Source organism: Thunnus maccoyii, chromosome 2 (assembly GCF_910596095.1).
Source record: "Thunnus maccoyii chromosome 2, fThuMac1.1, whole genome shotgun sequence".
In the NCBI taxonomy this organism is placed as follows: Eukaryota; Metazoa; Chordata; class Actinopteri; order Scombriformes; family Scombridae; genus Thunnus; species Thunnus maccoyii.
In genome coordinates this window covers 9,756,542-9,775,087 of record NC_056534.1, presented here as the reverse complement: position 1 = coordinate 9,775,087, position 18,546 = coordinate 9,756,542, and the positions used below count along the sequence as shown (strand labels likewise).

The window sequence follows — 18,546 nt, the reverse complement described above, 5'->3', positions numbered from 1 at the left end:
TGTAGTGGCTCCAACACTATGGAACTCTCTTCCTTTAGACTTACGGTCTGCGGCCTCTGTAGAAGCTTTTAAAAAGCAACTGAAGACCTTTGTCTCACCGTAAGATGTCTAGTGATTGTTCTTTTGTGGTACCCTATGGCCTGTGTTTTTGCTTGTATGTTAACTTGTGGCTTATGTTTGTATTGTTTGTATGTTTTATGGTCTTTAACTTTAATTCTCATGAAGAACTTTGTGAATTCTATTTCTTTGAAAGGTGCTCTACTAAATTGACTTAATTTAACTTAAAGCATCCTGAGACTACATTATATTCACGCACACTCTCACATGCATGTATCCCTTTTTAACTTCTGCTGCAGTGATAACATTGTAAATAATTCCCTCCATAAGGACTCATTTTTCACCTCAGACAAACAAATTTCTCTGCCCTCTCAAATCAAGTCTTCAAATTAAAAGTAATTACCGCAAATTGATTTTCAACAAATTAAAGCCAAGTCCCCACCCTGCCTCTCCACACCATGATTCTCTTCCCTCCCAGCTAGGAGACGCAGCTGACCGCTTTAGTCACCACTACACTCTGTGCATTATAGTGTTTTGTAGACCCTAAGTTAGCAGATGGAGTGCTGCAGGGAGTGTATATTTGATATGGAGTCCATCTATGCTGCATGAGCTTAGTGGGTTGAGCGTGTACTTGTGGGGCTCCATGGAGAAGATGTCTTGAGTTACACATGTAGCTGAATCTCAGAGTCTCACATGTACATAAAGAGTGATTTAATAATGTTCTAACTACCAACCGTTCTTATATTCCAGACCAGTGTCAGTATTTCTGACCCATGTATTCTTCCAACTTGCAGATTTGCGTAAGCAGATGGAGAGTGCTGAGCTGAGGAACCAGAGGCTGAAAGAGGTCTTTCAAAAGAAAATCCAGGAGTTCCGCAGAGTCTGCTACGTTCTGACCGGCTACCAGATAGATATCACCACCGAAAACCAATACAGGCTCAGCTCAGTCTATGCAGAGCAAATGGACGACTCCTTGCTCTTCAAAAAGGTACGGATACTGTTGACATGTTGTTGTTTGACTTGTCATTATGCTGCAGCGATGTACAGGTGTAGTCTGGGACCCTGTGACATCACTCCAGAGGTGAAACACTGCTGCTCATAAACAAAATTACACATAAATCTATATCTATATCACTTGCTGAGATCAGATGTGATTGCAGGTAGTTGTGAGAAATAAATGAGAACAATACTCACTGTTGGTGTGTGTTTCCGCACCATGATCATTGACATGGAAGTGGGAAGTTGAAAGCGTCTACATCAAAATTCCTACAGGCTATAGCATCTGTTTGAGGGCCGATATCTGTCTCCCTGAGCTCTCACAAATGCTTCAGGAAGTGACAAATTTGACCTTACACGCCGTTTTTTTCCCCCTCCCCTTTTCGCTGTATCTACCACATCCACGTTTATGCACCATTACGCCACGTTATAGCCTTGTGCCAGACTCGGCCATGCAGTGAGATGAACACTACACTGACAGGAACTCTCCTCGGCTGTGTGTATTGAATGTGCGTGTACCTTGTGAGTGGAGGAATGGTGGTGTGTGTGTGTGTGTGTGTGTGTGTGTGTGAGAGTGTGTGTGAGGGAGAGAGTGATGACTGGGCAATGTCACAGGGTTGGGCCGCATTAATCGATCACCACTCCCCATACACTCATTGAGTGGGCTAAATAAAAACTGCATGTGTGTCTATCCCTTAGCTGTTGAGCAAATCCTTTTGCTAAGTAGCTTTACAGTGAAAACATCCTGTTTCGCTCCCTTTGCGCTTACCTCTTTGTCTCCTTCCTTCCCTTCCTCTGTTCTCTTCATCCTGCTACACTTTTTCCTCTCTTTATCGCTCTCTTCTTGTTTATTTCTCCCCCTCTCCCTGCTACTCTCTGATCTGAGTGTGTAGCAGGAGTTAATCACCGTGTTGTTGCTGTGTTGTGTTATGATAGCAGGCCTCTAGCTAGAACAGAAACCGTGGAGAATCCATACTGGCAAGGTAGAAGGCAGCTTTATTATCTTGGCAGGGTAATTATTGTGGTCAAGTGCTAGACTATTGCGACCGGTCATTACTGCCTTGCTCAAGGACGCACTTGAATGCGGACGGAGAGGAGGGATAATAGGAGAATAAGAAACAGAGATGACGGGAGTGGAGTTTGTATGTGCATGCCTACATGTATTTTTTTTTTTTTTTTTCATGCTGGTGTGTCCAATCTGCTCCATCGAACCCACCTGCGACCCTGCCAGAAGAGATAATTCACTGTCAATATTTATTAACCTCAGACTGCGTCCAAAGAATACAAACACACACACAGTCGTAATGCCCTCATAGTGCGCACTGTCACACTCAAATGCACGCATACTCCCTCCAATCTCGACACTCTCTCCGTCACACACCACACTTCACTACACAGCTCCCCCCCCCACCCCAACCCCTCCCCTCTACGTCGGGTGCACATGCATACAGATGTACAAAGACGCATGCACACATACACACACAAAACAGATGCTAACACCTCCAGTATTAGTATTCAGTGTGTTCTCCACTGTCTGTGTATAACACACACGCCCGGTGGCCTGTGGGAGCAGGGAGGCCTGTACTACTAATGGAATACGACACTCACACAACACCCGCACGCATGCATTTGAAGGAACACACACACACACACACACACACAAATACAATATACATAACATGCATAACACGCTCTTAAGGCGTGTGTGTGTGTGAGTGTAATCTGGGTTATGTAAGAATATAAAGTGGACTAATTGTAGGATGAGGCAGGAGTAAGTGGAGAGAAAATGGGGGATTTTGGACAGGAAGGATAGAAGTCTTTACAAATAGGATTCTAATGTTATTCACCTCAGCAACAGGGTTGCCAGATAATCCTGCTAATATCCCCCTCTAGCAGAGGCACCCAAATCCCCCTCCTATGGTGTAAGCTGTTTAACCTGCAACTGTCACGTTCCCTCATTCTCTCTTTTTCTCACGTATTCATTATGTCTTCATTCAAACAATTTCTTCACCCCTTTATTCATGTTTACTTTTCAGCCCTTTTTTAAAATTGCTATGATTCGGTAATTGAAAGGTTTTGAGTACAATTGTCAAATGAGAGGCTTTTTTGTTTCTGTCACTCAGTCATTCCTGTGTGAATCTCAACAGGGGTTGTAGAGAGACCCGCTGACGGTGGTAATTATGACTGAAAGAAATGTTTTGTTTAGTCAGGCTTTGTCACCGACTTGGCTCAGATGTTGTCATTTTGAAATACTTTTTTTTTCCAGTTTCTTTTGTAGTCTTCATCATGAATGCTAATTGTGGGGTTTTGGGGAAAAAGAAATAGATTTATGATCATAACTTATGCAAACATAGGTTGAACCTTGAGAGGAAATATTTGGATCGAAGCTTTGATTTATGTCACCTGTCGGCATTATTAGCTTGAAAACAAATATTAGCTTGTTTGTGTTGAAGGGTTTTTTTTTTTTTTACCATCTTCGTCCTTTACCCCAACTCATGGCCAGGTTTACCTTCTAGGGGGCAACGGGTCAAAATTATGAGATGCCCCCCTTTTTTTGTTGTTTTTTTTGTTGTTTTTTTTATCCTCAACATGAATACTTCTTATACATAATACAAGCTAATATAAAACTTCAGCCTCAAAAATCACAGTTAGTTAAACAAACAGCTCCCACAAGCCTTATAATTATTGTAGTGTATTTTTAGCTGGACTGCAACAGCGGGGCCAGCCCTATAAACGTGAAAATCTGTGACTGACTGACTGAGTGATGAAGCTACACCATTGGTCGACCGAAGGCTGCTGAAGCTTTGGACAGCCAAGTATCCCCTCAATGCATTTCGCACCAATCGGCAGTGATGGTGGAGATTTTGAGCCAGGCTAAAAGCTGTTGTAATGTTCACTCTAGGAATTTTAATTTCACTTCATTAACTTTTAAAATGTTTTCAGGCGAGAAAGTAACCATTTAGATTTCCAATCTGTGGTCAGTTTATCCAAATGACTCCTATTTGGAAATTTGCTCTGACGTTTTCGGAGGCGTGAGAAGCCACTGGGCTGGTGAGACCGGTGTTATGCTGTCTGCCCACCAAGACTTGCTTCACCTCACAGGAACGCGCACAGCTAGCACAGCACAGGGAAAACTACCAGACATTGTGATGAATACGAATGCAGCCCGACTCCTGAGATGATCAGCTTGTCAACGTCTGTTGTCATCCCGGGGAGAACATGATCCGATAAACTGATCTGTGCAGCTCTTTGATAATTTACTGCTGGCTCTAATGTCTTTGTAGCATTTTGATATATGATATAATTCCTTTTGGAAGATAAATGTTGGTCTCACAGATGAAAGCTACATAACAGTTTGGATTTTTATTACAGACTGAATAACATAATTTACTGCATCTCTCTGTCAGTGAGTTTATTTTTTTGTGAGAAAAAAAAAAAGTGTTAGTGGAGCTTTGAGTTGAGATCATTTTGTCACAGTACAGTCAGGTAGTTGTGTTGCTGCTGTCAGCAAGTACGCTGCAGAATGATCGTACTGCGTCCTCCCGTCCTCGGACGTTTGTACTCCTAAGTCAAACTTGGCAAGTCTTAACTTGGTATACTTGGTATTGGGAAAGACTCTTATGTCATATTGGCTTCAGTGAAAGACAGCTGTATTGATTAACATAGAAGTGTACTGTTCTGTCAGACGCATGTGAGACAGACAACTGAAAAACAAGAACCAGTATGACCCAGAAGCTACTTATCTACGTATCTTTTGAGGGGGTGTCAAGTGTCTTTTTTGACGGGGGCCCGACGCAGGCCAGCGACAGACTGTTGGCAGCATTAAGGTAGTAGTGTCCAACGTAACATTTTTACTGGAGTTTTACTGGCCCCTTGTACATTTTCACTGGCCTGGCAGCCAAAAAATGAAAATAACTCTTTGTTTTCCATAGTTTTGGTGTTTTAATCATTGTATACATAACTCATACAGCAACAGTAAAGTTCCCTTTAGAGTTGGTTGGTTTCCTTTAGTTATGGATATGTCATGTTGATATATTACGCAAATATGCAAAATATAAAATTGGGCACATCTTGGATCAGTGAATGAATGTTGTAAATGGATATAGGTGAATGTAGGATTCTCCATAGTTTGTGTAAAGCCAGAGAGTCTGGTACACATGGGGAGAAGAGAACAGCGTCTATGAGAAAAACATCTCAGCGAGTATGGATGACCCCGATAATACGCTCTCGTGTCAAGAACTGAGACAACGCCGAGAGATGCGCAGAAATGTACTCGTTAAGATTGAACAGTGGGAGAAAGAACATAATGGCATTTGTTTGTGTGCACGCATTTATTCCAAGCTCCTTCTGTCTGCTTCAGCGAACCACCTGTCCACTACAGACATGGAGTTGAACCGTAATGAATGAATAAAAAAGGAGAAGTGCAGGAGGAGGAAAACGAAACAGAAACTAAGAGCGTCTGTTTCCACAGTAAATCATCTGTTGAGTGTTTAACGGTTGTTTATTTGTGCTTTAGAACGAAACATGAAACAATTAGAGATGCACTGATACTGATATTGGTCTGATACTGACTGAAATAACTGGAGTGGGTATTGATGACTTATTTTAATAAATAACAACTCAGTAAATGTATATCTTTGTATTTGCTACATTTTGTTTTACAAAGTTAGGAAAGCAATGTTTAAGTCGAGCCTGATTTTGCCTTACACAAAAAAAAAGATCCCAGTCTCTTCCACACAGTGAGGCATTGAGCTTATTAATTAAACACCGGTATCGGATCAGTACTCAGTATCAGCCGATACCCAAAGCCAAAGTGTCCGTATCAAGACTGAAAAAGTCAGATTGGTGCATCCCTTGAAACAAACAGAAAATAACCTTTATTTCTCTCATTCACCGGCTTTGTTCTCACTACCGCCGCTCGCTCTCCTCGTTCGATCACCACTGCTCTCTCTCTCCATCTCTCTTGCTCGAGCGCTCTCTCTCTCTCTCTCCGTCGTCTTTTTTTTAAAAATGAGTCAGGAAGCCGACAGTAAACTTAACTTTTAACATCATCAAATGAAGACAAATGTCCTCCCCTCGTCCTAATCTGTGTACCCATGACTCTGATTGGCAGTCAGTGGCTTGAGGGGGGGAGTCAACTTAGAAAATTAATTAATAGCCAATTAATGATGAATGTTATGTTAAAACGGTTGTGATGCCAAAATTATTTTGATAAGGAAAGTGTGCAGAAAACGTTTGTGTGTATTAGCCTAACTCAAGCGTGTGTGTGTGTGTGTAATTTGTATTTTTAGCTCACCCCTAGGTGAGACGGCTGATTAGCATCAGTGATTAGGTATTTATGAGGCGCTGCTAATCAGCGAGATAAACACCTTAGCTGTGAGAGCGAGTGAGCTATTTGATCATTTTTTTTCCAGAAGTTTCAAGGAGGAGCTTGCATCTCACAACATTAACATTTGCCCATAAAAAGGTTTCTGATTAACATTGTACACAAAGTGACAGTAAAGTCAATCTGACGTTATAGGATTGAGGTTTTATTTATGTACATAGAGTGATTTCATTGCTGTAGACCAGAAAAAATAACAAGTTAAGCTTTTATTTCTTTTAATTTCCATTAAGGTGACTAAAAACTTTCTACCAACTGACTTTTCTTTCATATTTACTTTTTGATTAAATGTTTAATGAATGATAAGACCGACTAAAGACATGTAGCAGCTCAAACGTACTCAGTACATTTGGCAGATGAAAGCTTGTCATTGACCTCTGATGTTTATGTTGTTCTAATTTGTACCTGAGAAACTTCAGTTGAGCAACTTCTTTGGAGAAAGAGCAGCTGAAAAAAAACAAGAGAGAGGCACATTGTAGACAAACAAGTCTTACAAGTTGTGTGTCTCTGTAAATAATCTCCCAAAGCAGACCCACCGCTGGGCTTACACACCTCTGCTATTGATTAGCTCATTAACAAATAAACAAACACACGCGCAGGGCTGTACTCTCCACAGCAGTGTCTAAAAACTTCAAGATGTTCTCTATCGACTGACTGTTCTTTCTTTTTTTTCTCTCTCTCTCTTTCCCTCCCCTACCTTGCTCTCTCTCTCTCTCTCTCTCTCTCTCACTCTTCCTTAACTTTCTTGACACTCTCTCCTCTGTCTTCCCTTCCTAATGAAAGGAGAAGATAGAATCTCAGGGCCAGCTCATTAAAACATACTCCCAATTAACTGTCAACTCTCTCACCAGAGAGAGAGAAGGAGGGGAAGAAATGAATGTATGGAGGAACGGTGGTGGTGATGGTAGGTGATGCGTAGACAGAGCAGAAGGTTTAAAAGAATGGCAGCGGTTTAAAGAAGCGATGAAATGGTGCCTTTTGGAAAAAGCTTAATAATTTGTATCTGTGTGTGTGAGAGAGAACGGGAGAAGGAAGAGGACAGTTAATAAAGTACAGTTTATGAACACTGTCGAGTCTTAATGACCTGTCTCTGTTTTATCAGCCACTCGGGAATGATTAACGCCACACAAGTGTGTTTGCCTGTGAGCGCGTCTGTCTATATGTATGTAAGACAGATTGTAAACCATCGCTGCTTGAACGGTTCAGTCATTTGTCTGTTGTAGCTTGATTGCCAGGGTTACTGGTAGCTACAGGGCCGCTATGGGAAGGGTCGAGAGCTGGTACAGTGAGACCCAGCTGGGCCAGTGGCCTAAAAGGTTTCTGGTGTCATCCTTTCTCACCGTGTTATCTTTGTCTCTCTTTTTCTGACCAATCATATAAAATGCCACTGAGTGTTAAGAGTGTTATTTGTAGCAAACAGTGTGGCAGCCACTTAAAATGATACGGACTGATAAAGGTGTTGCATTTTCTATTTTAAACTTTTTTTTATTATTATTATTGATTTCGGAGTAAAGTAGAACGAGCAAGCTCATTTTAAAGGGAACGGCTGTTACAGCGCATTCATTTCCCACAAAAGCACTATTGACAGCACCCAGTAGGGTGTAAAAAATGTCGATAAAGTTGATTTTCAAACGGAGGACAGTTAGAGAACCATCTTATTTAAATTTAAAGGTGTAAAAATCGACATTGTGCTACCTGGGCAACATGTTTGTATTCAAACAGTAGAAAACGTGCAACAGGTTATATCATCAACATACATAATGAACATTTGTTTTGTCTAGTTAATTATACAATGAACCTGCTGGCAAAACATACACAAGCATGAAGAGATGCAGAACAGTTGACATATACCATTGCCCTGTTTATGAGTAATTTAATTCACAAGTTGATATGCAGTCATGCACAGTAACCTTTAACCGTGTTTAAAAGGACACCGAGTATCAACACTAATAGCAGAAGCAGTAAACATACCATGCTGCCAGTGTATTATATGAGTTATAATTACATAGATAAATAATGGTGTCATCGTAAAGTAATGCCTAAGGAATCTAATTGAATCATAACTTTAAAATGAAACTTTATATATAATACCTAAAAAGGTACCATCACTTAGCCTGTAAACATTCAGATAAAAGTATGAGCATGTTGGATGAAAGAGGAGACTTATCAGCTAAATGAATGCCCCGCTCAGCATTCATTTACTGCTGGCTACAATACTGCTGAAGGTTTTTTTTTTTTTTCAGCTTATGACGACTCATCCATGAATACTGTGGCAACTGCACTATTTTTGGAAAGATAGTTTAGACAAGGTGTACAAAAAAATCAGCGTTTTTGTGTGGAGTCAACTTGCCACGCTGGTGTTTTCAGGTAGTTTTTGTGGAAACCTCTGCCCTCAGTAAAACAGAAAAACACCTAACTGTCTTCCTCTGTTATCCACTCTGGACACCATTTTGGAAAAACAGTTTTTGAGTGAGAAAAGTTGTGTTTTAGTGTGGATGGAAGACATAAACAGAGAGGAAAAAAATATGTTTTTAAATTGAACTAGCTTAGTGTGGGTGTATAGCTCTTGCTGTAGTACAGTAGTATACCTATTTATAGCTGTAGTATCTCACCAAATAAGGTCATGGTCTGGAAAAAAACTTTCAAGATATTGCTGAGCCATTGTTTCTGTGTTCTTAGATGAACTTTTATGTCTACCGTATGTTTAACTTAAATCTCTTCCTGTGCAGAATACGTCTTGTATTATTATTGAGATAACAGTAAGTTCCATTGCGCCTCGCATCGCTCTCATACAGTACATCGTTTCCAGTCATCTTGTGTCTGTGCACGTGCATAATCTCTCGTTCATGTGTATCAGACAGAGTTGAGAGCAATAAAATAAATATGAAACTAAAAAGATGAGTGGGTGTTGAAATATTTCGGGAAGAGAAACAAGGCTTGCTGGGACTGAGTGAAACAAAACACTTACTGATGTATCGCTGATAGCTATGAAGATAAACATGAGCAAAGCACTAATAAACAGTAAACACAAAGGCTGATGGGAATATAAGGCTGAATAAATTAACTGCATTTTCACTGGATATGATTTCATGTACTTAAACCCTCAGAGAGAAATCTTGGAGTTAAAATCCCAGAGAAAGAAGAGAACGGGAGAATGTTGACTCTGATTTCTCCTGACAGTTTCCTGTCCTGCTTTCCCTCAGGGTGTGTGTGCGTAAAAGTGTGTGTTTCTGTGCATGCACGTTTGTGTGCGCGTGTGCTTGTCGGCGTCACTAGCTCCTCTGGTCGATGTTCGGAACATATGTCTGCTGTCTCCATGGTAACATGATACTGTACATCAGAACCACACACAAGTCCACCTGAGGTCATGAATATTCCTGAGAGAAGAAGAGGAGGAGGTTCCAGCTCTGTCACAGGCTCACAGACACATCAGTGTTGTCTTTTATCACTTTACTCAGTCAGTCACATGATTTTATTGGCACTTTGAGCCAAAAAAAAAAGATAAAAATTGGATCAGTTTGACTGTCATGTGTCAAGGTCAGCCATACCTACACACAATTTTATGGATTTGCTTGGGCTGTGTACTAGGGATGCACGATATTGGATTTTTTTGCCAATATCCGATATGCTGATATTTTCCAACTCATTTTGGTCAATTCTGATGCTGATACTGATATATATACATATTATTTTCCACCTGGCTGAGGAGACAGTTACGCATGCAATCACTGATTGTAGTATGATCAAGAAAGACAATATAAGAAGGAAGAACTTAGGAAGACTGGAGTTCAGGAGTTCAGCATTAAAACTTAAATGAACCTGCTAAGTGGGTCGAACAGTAGTTTTCTTTGAGTTTATGAGATAGACAGGATTAATGTGTAGGATTTAATCTCTGGTCCACACTCCGGAGCAGAAGGTGGCGGTAATGCACCTAGTAAGCTGGTTGCAAACCGCTGTTATAAACCGGAAAGAAGAAACAGGGCGATACATCCTGTCAGCCGAGGTGTTTCCTGTTCACGCAGCCAAACACAGCAGCTCCTCTGCAGGCCGTTTCATCGTGATGGTCCCGGTGCTTCCTCCGCAGGTTCCACTTCACTCAGCTGCCCGACAGAACCGCTGCTTACTTAACCTGAATAACAAACCGGGCTCAGTGCTCTGGTTGGATCCACGCGGAGAGCTTGGGCTAGCTGGGAGGCTAGCGGAGGCTAACTGGCTATGCTTTCCTCCAGCAAGGGAAGTGGAGCCCGTGGAAGAAGCACTGGGACTGTCAAGGTGAAACAGTCCACGGAGGGAATCACAGCCAAGCGGTGGAGGAGAAAGCGACGTCATATTGGCAGAAACATTCATTTTGGACAGATGCCAATATTTCATTTTAAAGCCTTTATCAACTCATACCGATGACAGGCCGATATTATCATGCATCCCTACTGTGTACTGATGAGGACACAAGAATGATAAGATCACATTGACAGATGTTTTATTTTGACGTTTCCTCCTCAGTTTCTCCTCTGTAAGTACAGATAAAAGAAATGTGAAGGATGCACTTCACTATCATATTAGTTGCAGTGTTTCATGCTGTAAAACAGCAAAAGGTCACTTATCTTATGAGTTTTTGTGTTTGTTACTAACACGCGCAATTAGCCATCTAATCTCACCACTAAAACCAACACTTTGCAATAAACCCTGTTTGTGTCAAGTTGAAGACTTGATGTTTTTTCTCTTTAGATGAACATTTATAGCTCAACTGTACCTGTGATATTCAAAGCAACTAAAGTTAGACTAAACATCGAATTATTATAATTTTTCTAAATGTTTCAGTCAGAAGTGCACAGGGTAATGAGGGTCATTTCTGTAATACATACATTAAATCAATGTATAATATACAGTCTCGAGACGTCACATAACAAATCCACGTGACTGAGGCTCACGACTGAATGATTTGAAGAAAATTCCTGACTGTAATTTCTCCAGTATGACCAGTATTGCGATTCTGATTAAATTGATACTTAACTACAATTTTACTCAGTATTATATCAAACTTATCCATACTGGATAAAATCAGATAAAGTTGCAGTTCGTTGTGATTGGTTCTTGAGGTCTAAGATTTTTTATTCCGACCAGTTAGTTGAAATTTATTTCAAGTTTAACAGGCTGCAAACAACGTTTAATATGCGATTTTCAATGTCATCGGTTATAATGAAAACTATAGCAACAGCTGAAGCTAATTAGCGTTAATTCTGTGAGCCATACTTCAAAATGATACTATTGGCTTTTGTCTAACTAATATGCTCCTCTTCATCTTAAGGCACTGTCAATAATATAATTAAGATTATGGCTCTTGCCATGTATACTATTCTACCCTTCAGGCCTTTATATTCTGTAGTGTGGCATGCGGCGCCCTCTACAGCATTTTGTTTAGTTGCACGGCCTTTTGGGACAACTTCATTTGAAAACAGGAAGTAGGAAGATAAAGCACATGTTGGCCACAGGAGGTTAGATTTCAGCCACGGATGTATTACAAGAGCTTCTACAATACATCCATGATTTCAGCCCAGCCAGAGCACCAGAAGTTCGTCTGCTGCCATCCTGAAAGTGTTGCCTATTCACTCAGTTTTCACATTTTCATGCCATGAGTCTGCAAAAAATATTTGGAGCTTGAAGGCTACATCCTGATTCTCATGTCTTTTATGAATTGAGTTTGGCTAGCCGTCTACTTTTGGTTGCTACAACTGTATATGTACCGTAAACTGCACCATTACGCATTCCGTTTTCAATACAAAAAATATTCAATTCAGCCCTAACTTGTGTCATGTTTTACTGTGAAAGTAACAGTTGATCCCCACAGCCATGAAATGTATTTATGAGCCAGAAAAAGTTTTAGTAACCTGAACCAAAAACACTAGCCTCACCGTGTTCAACCTGACATGTAACCAAATGGAAAGTTTGGTTGAGCTACATGTTGGTATAGTATCAACACGATGAGCTTACATGTCATGTAAACCCATGAAAGTCCAAACACGGCCTGTTTGTTACTTCACTGTGCGTATTTGATGTAGAGAGAGTGATGCATTAGTTAGCCATTCCAACAACCTTTTACAATCACAGGTCTGCCCAAAACTACTATCAGTAGAAGTAAAATATCGAGGTAACAAACACAGCATTGCTGCCAATTCACAGTTAATTTGGAAAAACCAACCTGTTACTCCACAAAAATCCAACACCTGAGTCTTGTTTAGCACCTCATTTTGTTTTGCAAAATGGTTTATCTGAAATGCATTTGTACTGAGTTCTGGCTGAAGTCCACACTGCATATAAATAACCTTTTTCTTCCTCACTTGGAATAAGTTGCTTGAAATTTTAATGGTGCAGAATCCAGCAAATAATAGTCGAGACCTTTTTTAACAGTACACAGAAGTCGGCACATTGTCATTCTCTCAACTCTAACCGGCTGATTAATGATCTGTCAAACACACATCAAAGGTGACACCAGGGCAGTTTCTTTCAGTTTCTTTGACAAAATTATTCTTAACTGTTATTAACTTAACTGAATTTATTATTGATGGCCACCAACACAGTTAAAACCCATTTAATTACAAATTCACAATTTTGAGTTTCTTGTAGCATTTCAAAAACACTAAGAAGATAAAGTAAGGAAAGAAGTTCAAAGATGCACAACAACACAAGTTTCAGCAATGTCTATTTCCATCTTTTATGTATTTATGCTAGTGTAAATCAGGTTGATCAATCAGTGAGGATGTTCATCACGCCAGATGCCAAACAGCTTTCTTTTAGAAATATGTAGTCATTAGTTTTTTATTGCTTAGATACATGAACAACATTTTAAAATGGTAAACAAAAAGCTGATTAGAATATAAATATGGATATAATCGCTGCTGATTTAATTATTTTAGTGTGAGCTCTACTTTATGCCTCTCCTCCGTCTCTCTCCGTCTCACACACATCCTTCTCCCGACTGCAGAAAAATGCCAAAATCTGCATTTAAATTGAAAGCTATTCATCTGCATATTTCTGATTATTCAATTAATTTGCCCTGGTTTTTTCACCCCGACCAATCAACAGCTATGCCATCCAGGGGAATTGTTTATTGTTTGACGATGCTGCTGGCTGCTGTTGGTGGGACAGTGGTGTGTGTGTGTGTGTGTGTGTGTGAGTGGAGTGAGTGTAGGGAGCAAAGGTGTAAATGAGAATTGCATTAAAAAAAAATTTTGAATTTCAAAACATCTCTGTCTCTGCACTGAGATGAATTGGAGAGAGATTTGTGCAGCAGAGAGAAGAGAGAACAAGACAGAGATGGTAAGACAGCAAAGAAAGTCTCCTCATTAGCGGTGGAACACGGAGACAAAGGTCAACTGATCTGTGAACCGCATGTCACCACCCCAATATAGAGCCATCTGTCACATCTACACATGCACACAGTCTGAGGCCTCTATTTTAACAGCGTATTCGCAAAGACGCATTGCAAAGCAGCATGTCATGTGCGTAAGGACAGTGAATTTGTCTTTAGGCGTAACACTCTATGCTTAAAAGGCTGGGAAAAGCGTAATATCCTGTAAATTGTAAGGGTATGGTGATTAATCATCATCCTCTCAGTTAGTCACGTCTTGTACTTGTCTGAAAGCTTTCAAACAGCAGTGCTAGAGCTTCTGCAAGTAGGAGAGTAACATTTAATGTCTGGGGGACAAAAATCTAACAAAACAAAGTCAGGGGATCACAAAAGTTAGTAGGATTCTTCCTGTGGGGACCATGAATCTCTACAAAATTTAATGGCAATCTGTTTAAGAGTGTTTTCAAATCTATAGTGCATTTGTTCTGGTCTGAATCAGTGGATGAGCCGGTGCATTTTCCCCTTGGTTCACTTTCTTTTCACACAGAGTAAAATCCAAGTGAACCAAGACGCATCACTCCACTCGTTGGTCAGACGTGTGAGGGGCCAGAGCAAGAACATAAGACGCAGGAGGAAGGAAGGAAAATGCAATGTGCTTTGTTCTATAGTCCGGTTCGGACCTGGTCAGACCTTGATTCACTCTCCAGTTAGCTGCTAGAAACTGATGATTTTGCTCATTCGCATCCCAGTATGCAAAGCACACCTATCCATGGGAACAATTTAGCTCAAACTTGCAGAGTATGCATTGTAGTCGGACAGATCGAGGTCTTATCATGTTCCCACCAAAAACAAAACCACTTCAGAGCTTGTTTGGGACCGGACCAAGGCCACATCCTCAAAAGGCCTCAGTGCATTTGTTCTGGTCCACACCTGAGTACTATTATTGTGTTCAGATCCGCCCAATGGGGGAAAAGGAACCGAATCAACCAGAATAAAAAGCGCAGGTCTGAAAACACTTCAATGGTCACTGAACCAAAGTGGTAGACTGGCTGACAGACATTGACATTGCAGTCCCTAGAAGCCCATGCTGTCTGCAGGGCCGAAAAAGCATGAAATTTGGTCCTTTTTAAAATTAAATTTATATATCCGAAGGGGGCCTGTTTCCTGTGGGTGATGTTGTGCAGTTTTGTTTTGCAGCACAGTAATCTACTAATCCTCTCAATAATCTGTATGAAAGCTGCAATAAATGATAACATTAAAAATAATAAAAAATGTTATCAATTTGCTTGTTGCCTTAAGTTCTATAATTGAAGTCATTTATAAGGTTGCTTTTAATTAGACTTTTTACATTTACTTGCCAAAACTATGAGTGAAGAAATCTTTCATTACTGTGACTAATATAATGGCGTCATTTGACAACCGCAGCTCCTCTTATGGCTATCCAGAGAGCGGATTTATTTTTTACTAAAAAAGATCACCTGTTTGTTGACTCACCACTATTAAATCTAATTAAAACAATTAAACTTCACTTCAGCCGTATCACGTCATATCACAATTACACATTTATTTTGAGGTTTAAAAATTAAACACCACTTTAGCCAGACAAATTGGGAAGAGGGCCGTGACACACATGGCTGTTGCCCCTGGTAACCCGGTGCTTTCGGATGAGCGGAGGAAGGCGGACGGGGGGGTGAGAGAAAGAAAGACAGTTGTGGGAAAGATTGAAGAGTGGATCGCTGGAAAGAAATTGAGAGTTAAGTTGTTGAGTAATAACCTGCCAGTCTGGTGATATAAGTGTTTATTTGTCATAACTTGTAAACAGAATCATCAAATGGTAATCTGTTCTCAGTGCCATTTCAAAAACCCATTTTTCACCAAAATACCAAGCAGATCAGAAAGGTTAGTCTATTTATCAGTAAGAAGGAGGAAAAAAAACAACCATTATGTTGATAATAGTCATATTTCACTCTTTTCATCAAACAAAAATGCCGGGCATTTCACATTCTCTAATGTGAGGATTTACTGCTTTTCTCCAAAAAATATGATTTTCCGACTTTTGGTCAAATTTTTGACATTTCACAGAGTAAAGGAGAAATTGAGAAAAGCCGTCTCATGTTCATCAGAGTATCTGCAGGTATGAAAGGTCTTAAAAAGCATTGAGTTAAGTTCAAGTCTCAAATTTTTTCATACAAAAAGTCTTTAATATTTGCCCTCGCCTATTGTAGGCAGTAAACTTCATTATAAAATGTTTTTCTGTCTGATTGCTGTTAGTTATAAACTAAAACTGGGATTGTTTTGACAGTGCAGTGTGCACACAGGAGACTGTTCAATCGTTTTCTGTGTAGTTTCAGTCAGCACCATCAGACCTGTAGCAAACACTGCCGCTGTAGCTACAGTAGCCAGGAGGCTCATCAAATCCACAAGCCCCTTTACACAGCCTGTTGAAGGCAGGAATGCTGCACCTTTATTCAGCCTCGCTGTTCTGTATAAAAGGTACGGACGTGGAATGGGGGGGGGGGGGCAGAGTTGTTCAACCAATAAGCTGGCTACGGAGGTAGTCACGGAGTGTAAAAGAGACAGCTGGCATGAAAGGACAGGGAGCTGACACTGTTGTGTTACACGTCACGGCACTGAATCCAGAATGGCTACATGCTATGTAAAAGCACACATGGGGGTGCTATGATTTGTTTGGTTCAGTGTAAAAAAAATGACTGATCTTCTTTATGGCTACAATGCAGGATCTCTGTATAAAAGAGCCTATAGTGGGCAACTGTTGATTTTAACTAAAACTTACATTAACCTAATCAACCCATGCATCCATATTCTGGTGCTTATATGAGTCCAGGTCGTATGAATTAAATATAAATATATTATTATAAATTATTGTTAGATACTGCTGCTGTATTTAAATAATACATATTTGTCGGCCACATTGTCCCCACTAGGGCTGGGCAATATGGACTAAATCAGACATCACAATATTTTCGACCAAATACCTCGATATCAATATTGTGACAATATTATAGGGAGACTATTGGTGCATTCACAAAATATTTACACAATGAGATTTTTGATAAATAATCATCAGTAATGTAGATATAGTGACCAAGTGGGTAAAGGCAAATAATATAACAGCTAGAATAGTCTGGTAAGTTCAGAAAATTACATCACTTTACTGTAATGCAGCCTTTAAAACCAGGAAAAGACAACACTATACGCGATATTACAATATCCAAACTATAAGACGGTAACTAGTCTCTACCATGATATCAATATAATATCAATATATAGCTCAGCCATAGCCCCAACTGGTTCTTCATCATACTTTCATGCTTTGGACAGTATGATCCTGATATTGTATTCTATGTAGTATTAAAAAAGTTAAATTAAACTTGCTGAACACTTCTAAAGCCCTGTGCATAGACCTGTGTGACGTGTGTTTTGCGCCAGACAAAAAAGAAAAAACAACAAATGTGGAGCTTATTCCAAGGTCAGGAGAACAGTAGCACGTAGTAGCGCTGCCTCTTATCTTTTCATTGGCAAAACAACAGAGGCTTCAGTCATTTGTGTCTGCCTTCTTGTCTTTCATGTGTTTCTGACTAACCGTCTAAAGGCCTGGCCATGCACCTTTACTCTCACCCTGTCTACATCGAGAGAGGAGCATGATTGTCATTCAGGCGGCATGCAGCTCTTTGGTTGGATGAGGTCACTAAAAAGCCCCGCCCTGCATCTCAAGCCAGGAAGTATCGATTTCCTTTAATTGGATAGACAAATGAAAAGAGGGGATGAATGGGATAGCGCTCCTCCTCTCCATTGTTGAGGCCTGTCCTTAGATTTTGTGTCCAAGTTTGCGTTGTTAGATTCTTAACCCCGCTCTCGGTGGAACAATTTTTCTCTCTCTTTGTTTCGACGTTGAATGACGTTGGTGTCACTCTGTAGGAGGAACCTGTCATACCGTTATTTACTCTGACGTCACCCTGCAGTTTTTTCTTACATCTCACTCCCTCTGCTGAATGAGGAAAATCCAGATGTTTTCAGATATGAACACAACCTTGTTGTTTCCATAAAGGTCAGATATTGTTTAAAACACTTTTTAGGGTAGTGTGAATGTGCAAATAAGCATTGATAAGGTCAGTATTTGAATAAAGCTGATTTCAAAAAAACCTCCCCTGACCTTTTATTAACTTCTTTTGATTTTTTTTTTCCCTGCACAAGGAAAGAGAAACGTGAGAATAAATCTAACAAGTTTTACAGAACATGTGGCCCTCTGGGTTGCACTTATTTAAAATCTGCTTCTCTTTTTACCATCAAAAATATTGCGTTTTTTTTTAGAAGAACCCTCCTATAATACATTACTTTCAATTTAATCACAGACTATTAATGGCTTCATAAGACTGGCCTTCGTAGTGGCAGCAAGCAGAAATGACTCAACCACTCGATATGTACTCTGGTGCAAGATGTTTTTACCATATGTGAACAGATAATATTACTGCCAGGTACTTCATTAGGCAGATCAGCCAATATGTATACAACTACATTTACAGTCAATTTAGACAGCTAGGTATAAACCCTCTGTGAAACATTACCACAACAAGTATGAAGTATGAACTTCATTTAGTCATTCATTAGATGAAATTATGCACTTATATTTGTATAGCAACTGTCAGTCAGTCTATGATTACTTTTTTTTTCCAGCCTGGCCTTTTTCCAGTTTTTTGCACTCATGGCACTTGAGTATGAGCAGCACTTAATCCCTTTTCACTCA

General features: G+C 40.0%; 1 protein-coding gene across 1 annotated transcript in view; it reads left to right on the top strand.

Moving 5' to 3' along the window:
• The window catches only part of mad1l1 (mitotic arrest deficient 1 like 1), a 63,206-nt gene that overhangs the window by 32,819 nt on the left and 11,841 nt on the right, over window positions 1–18,546 (top strand). Inside the window, exon 17 of the mRNA XM_042387979.1 lies at window positions 852–1,045. Within this exon, the coding sequence (XP_042243913.1) occupies window positions 852–1,045 (194 nt within the window). The remainder of the gene's footprint in view (window positions 1–851; window positions 1,046–18,546) is intronic.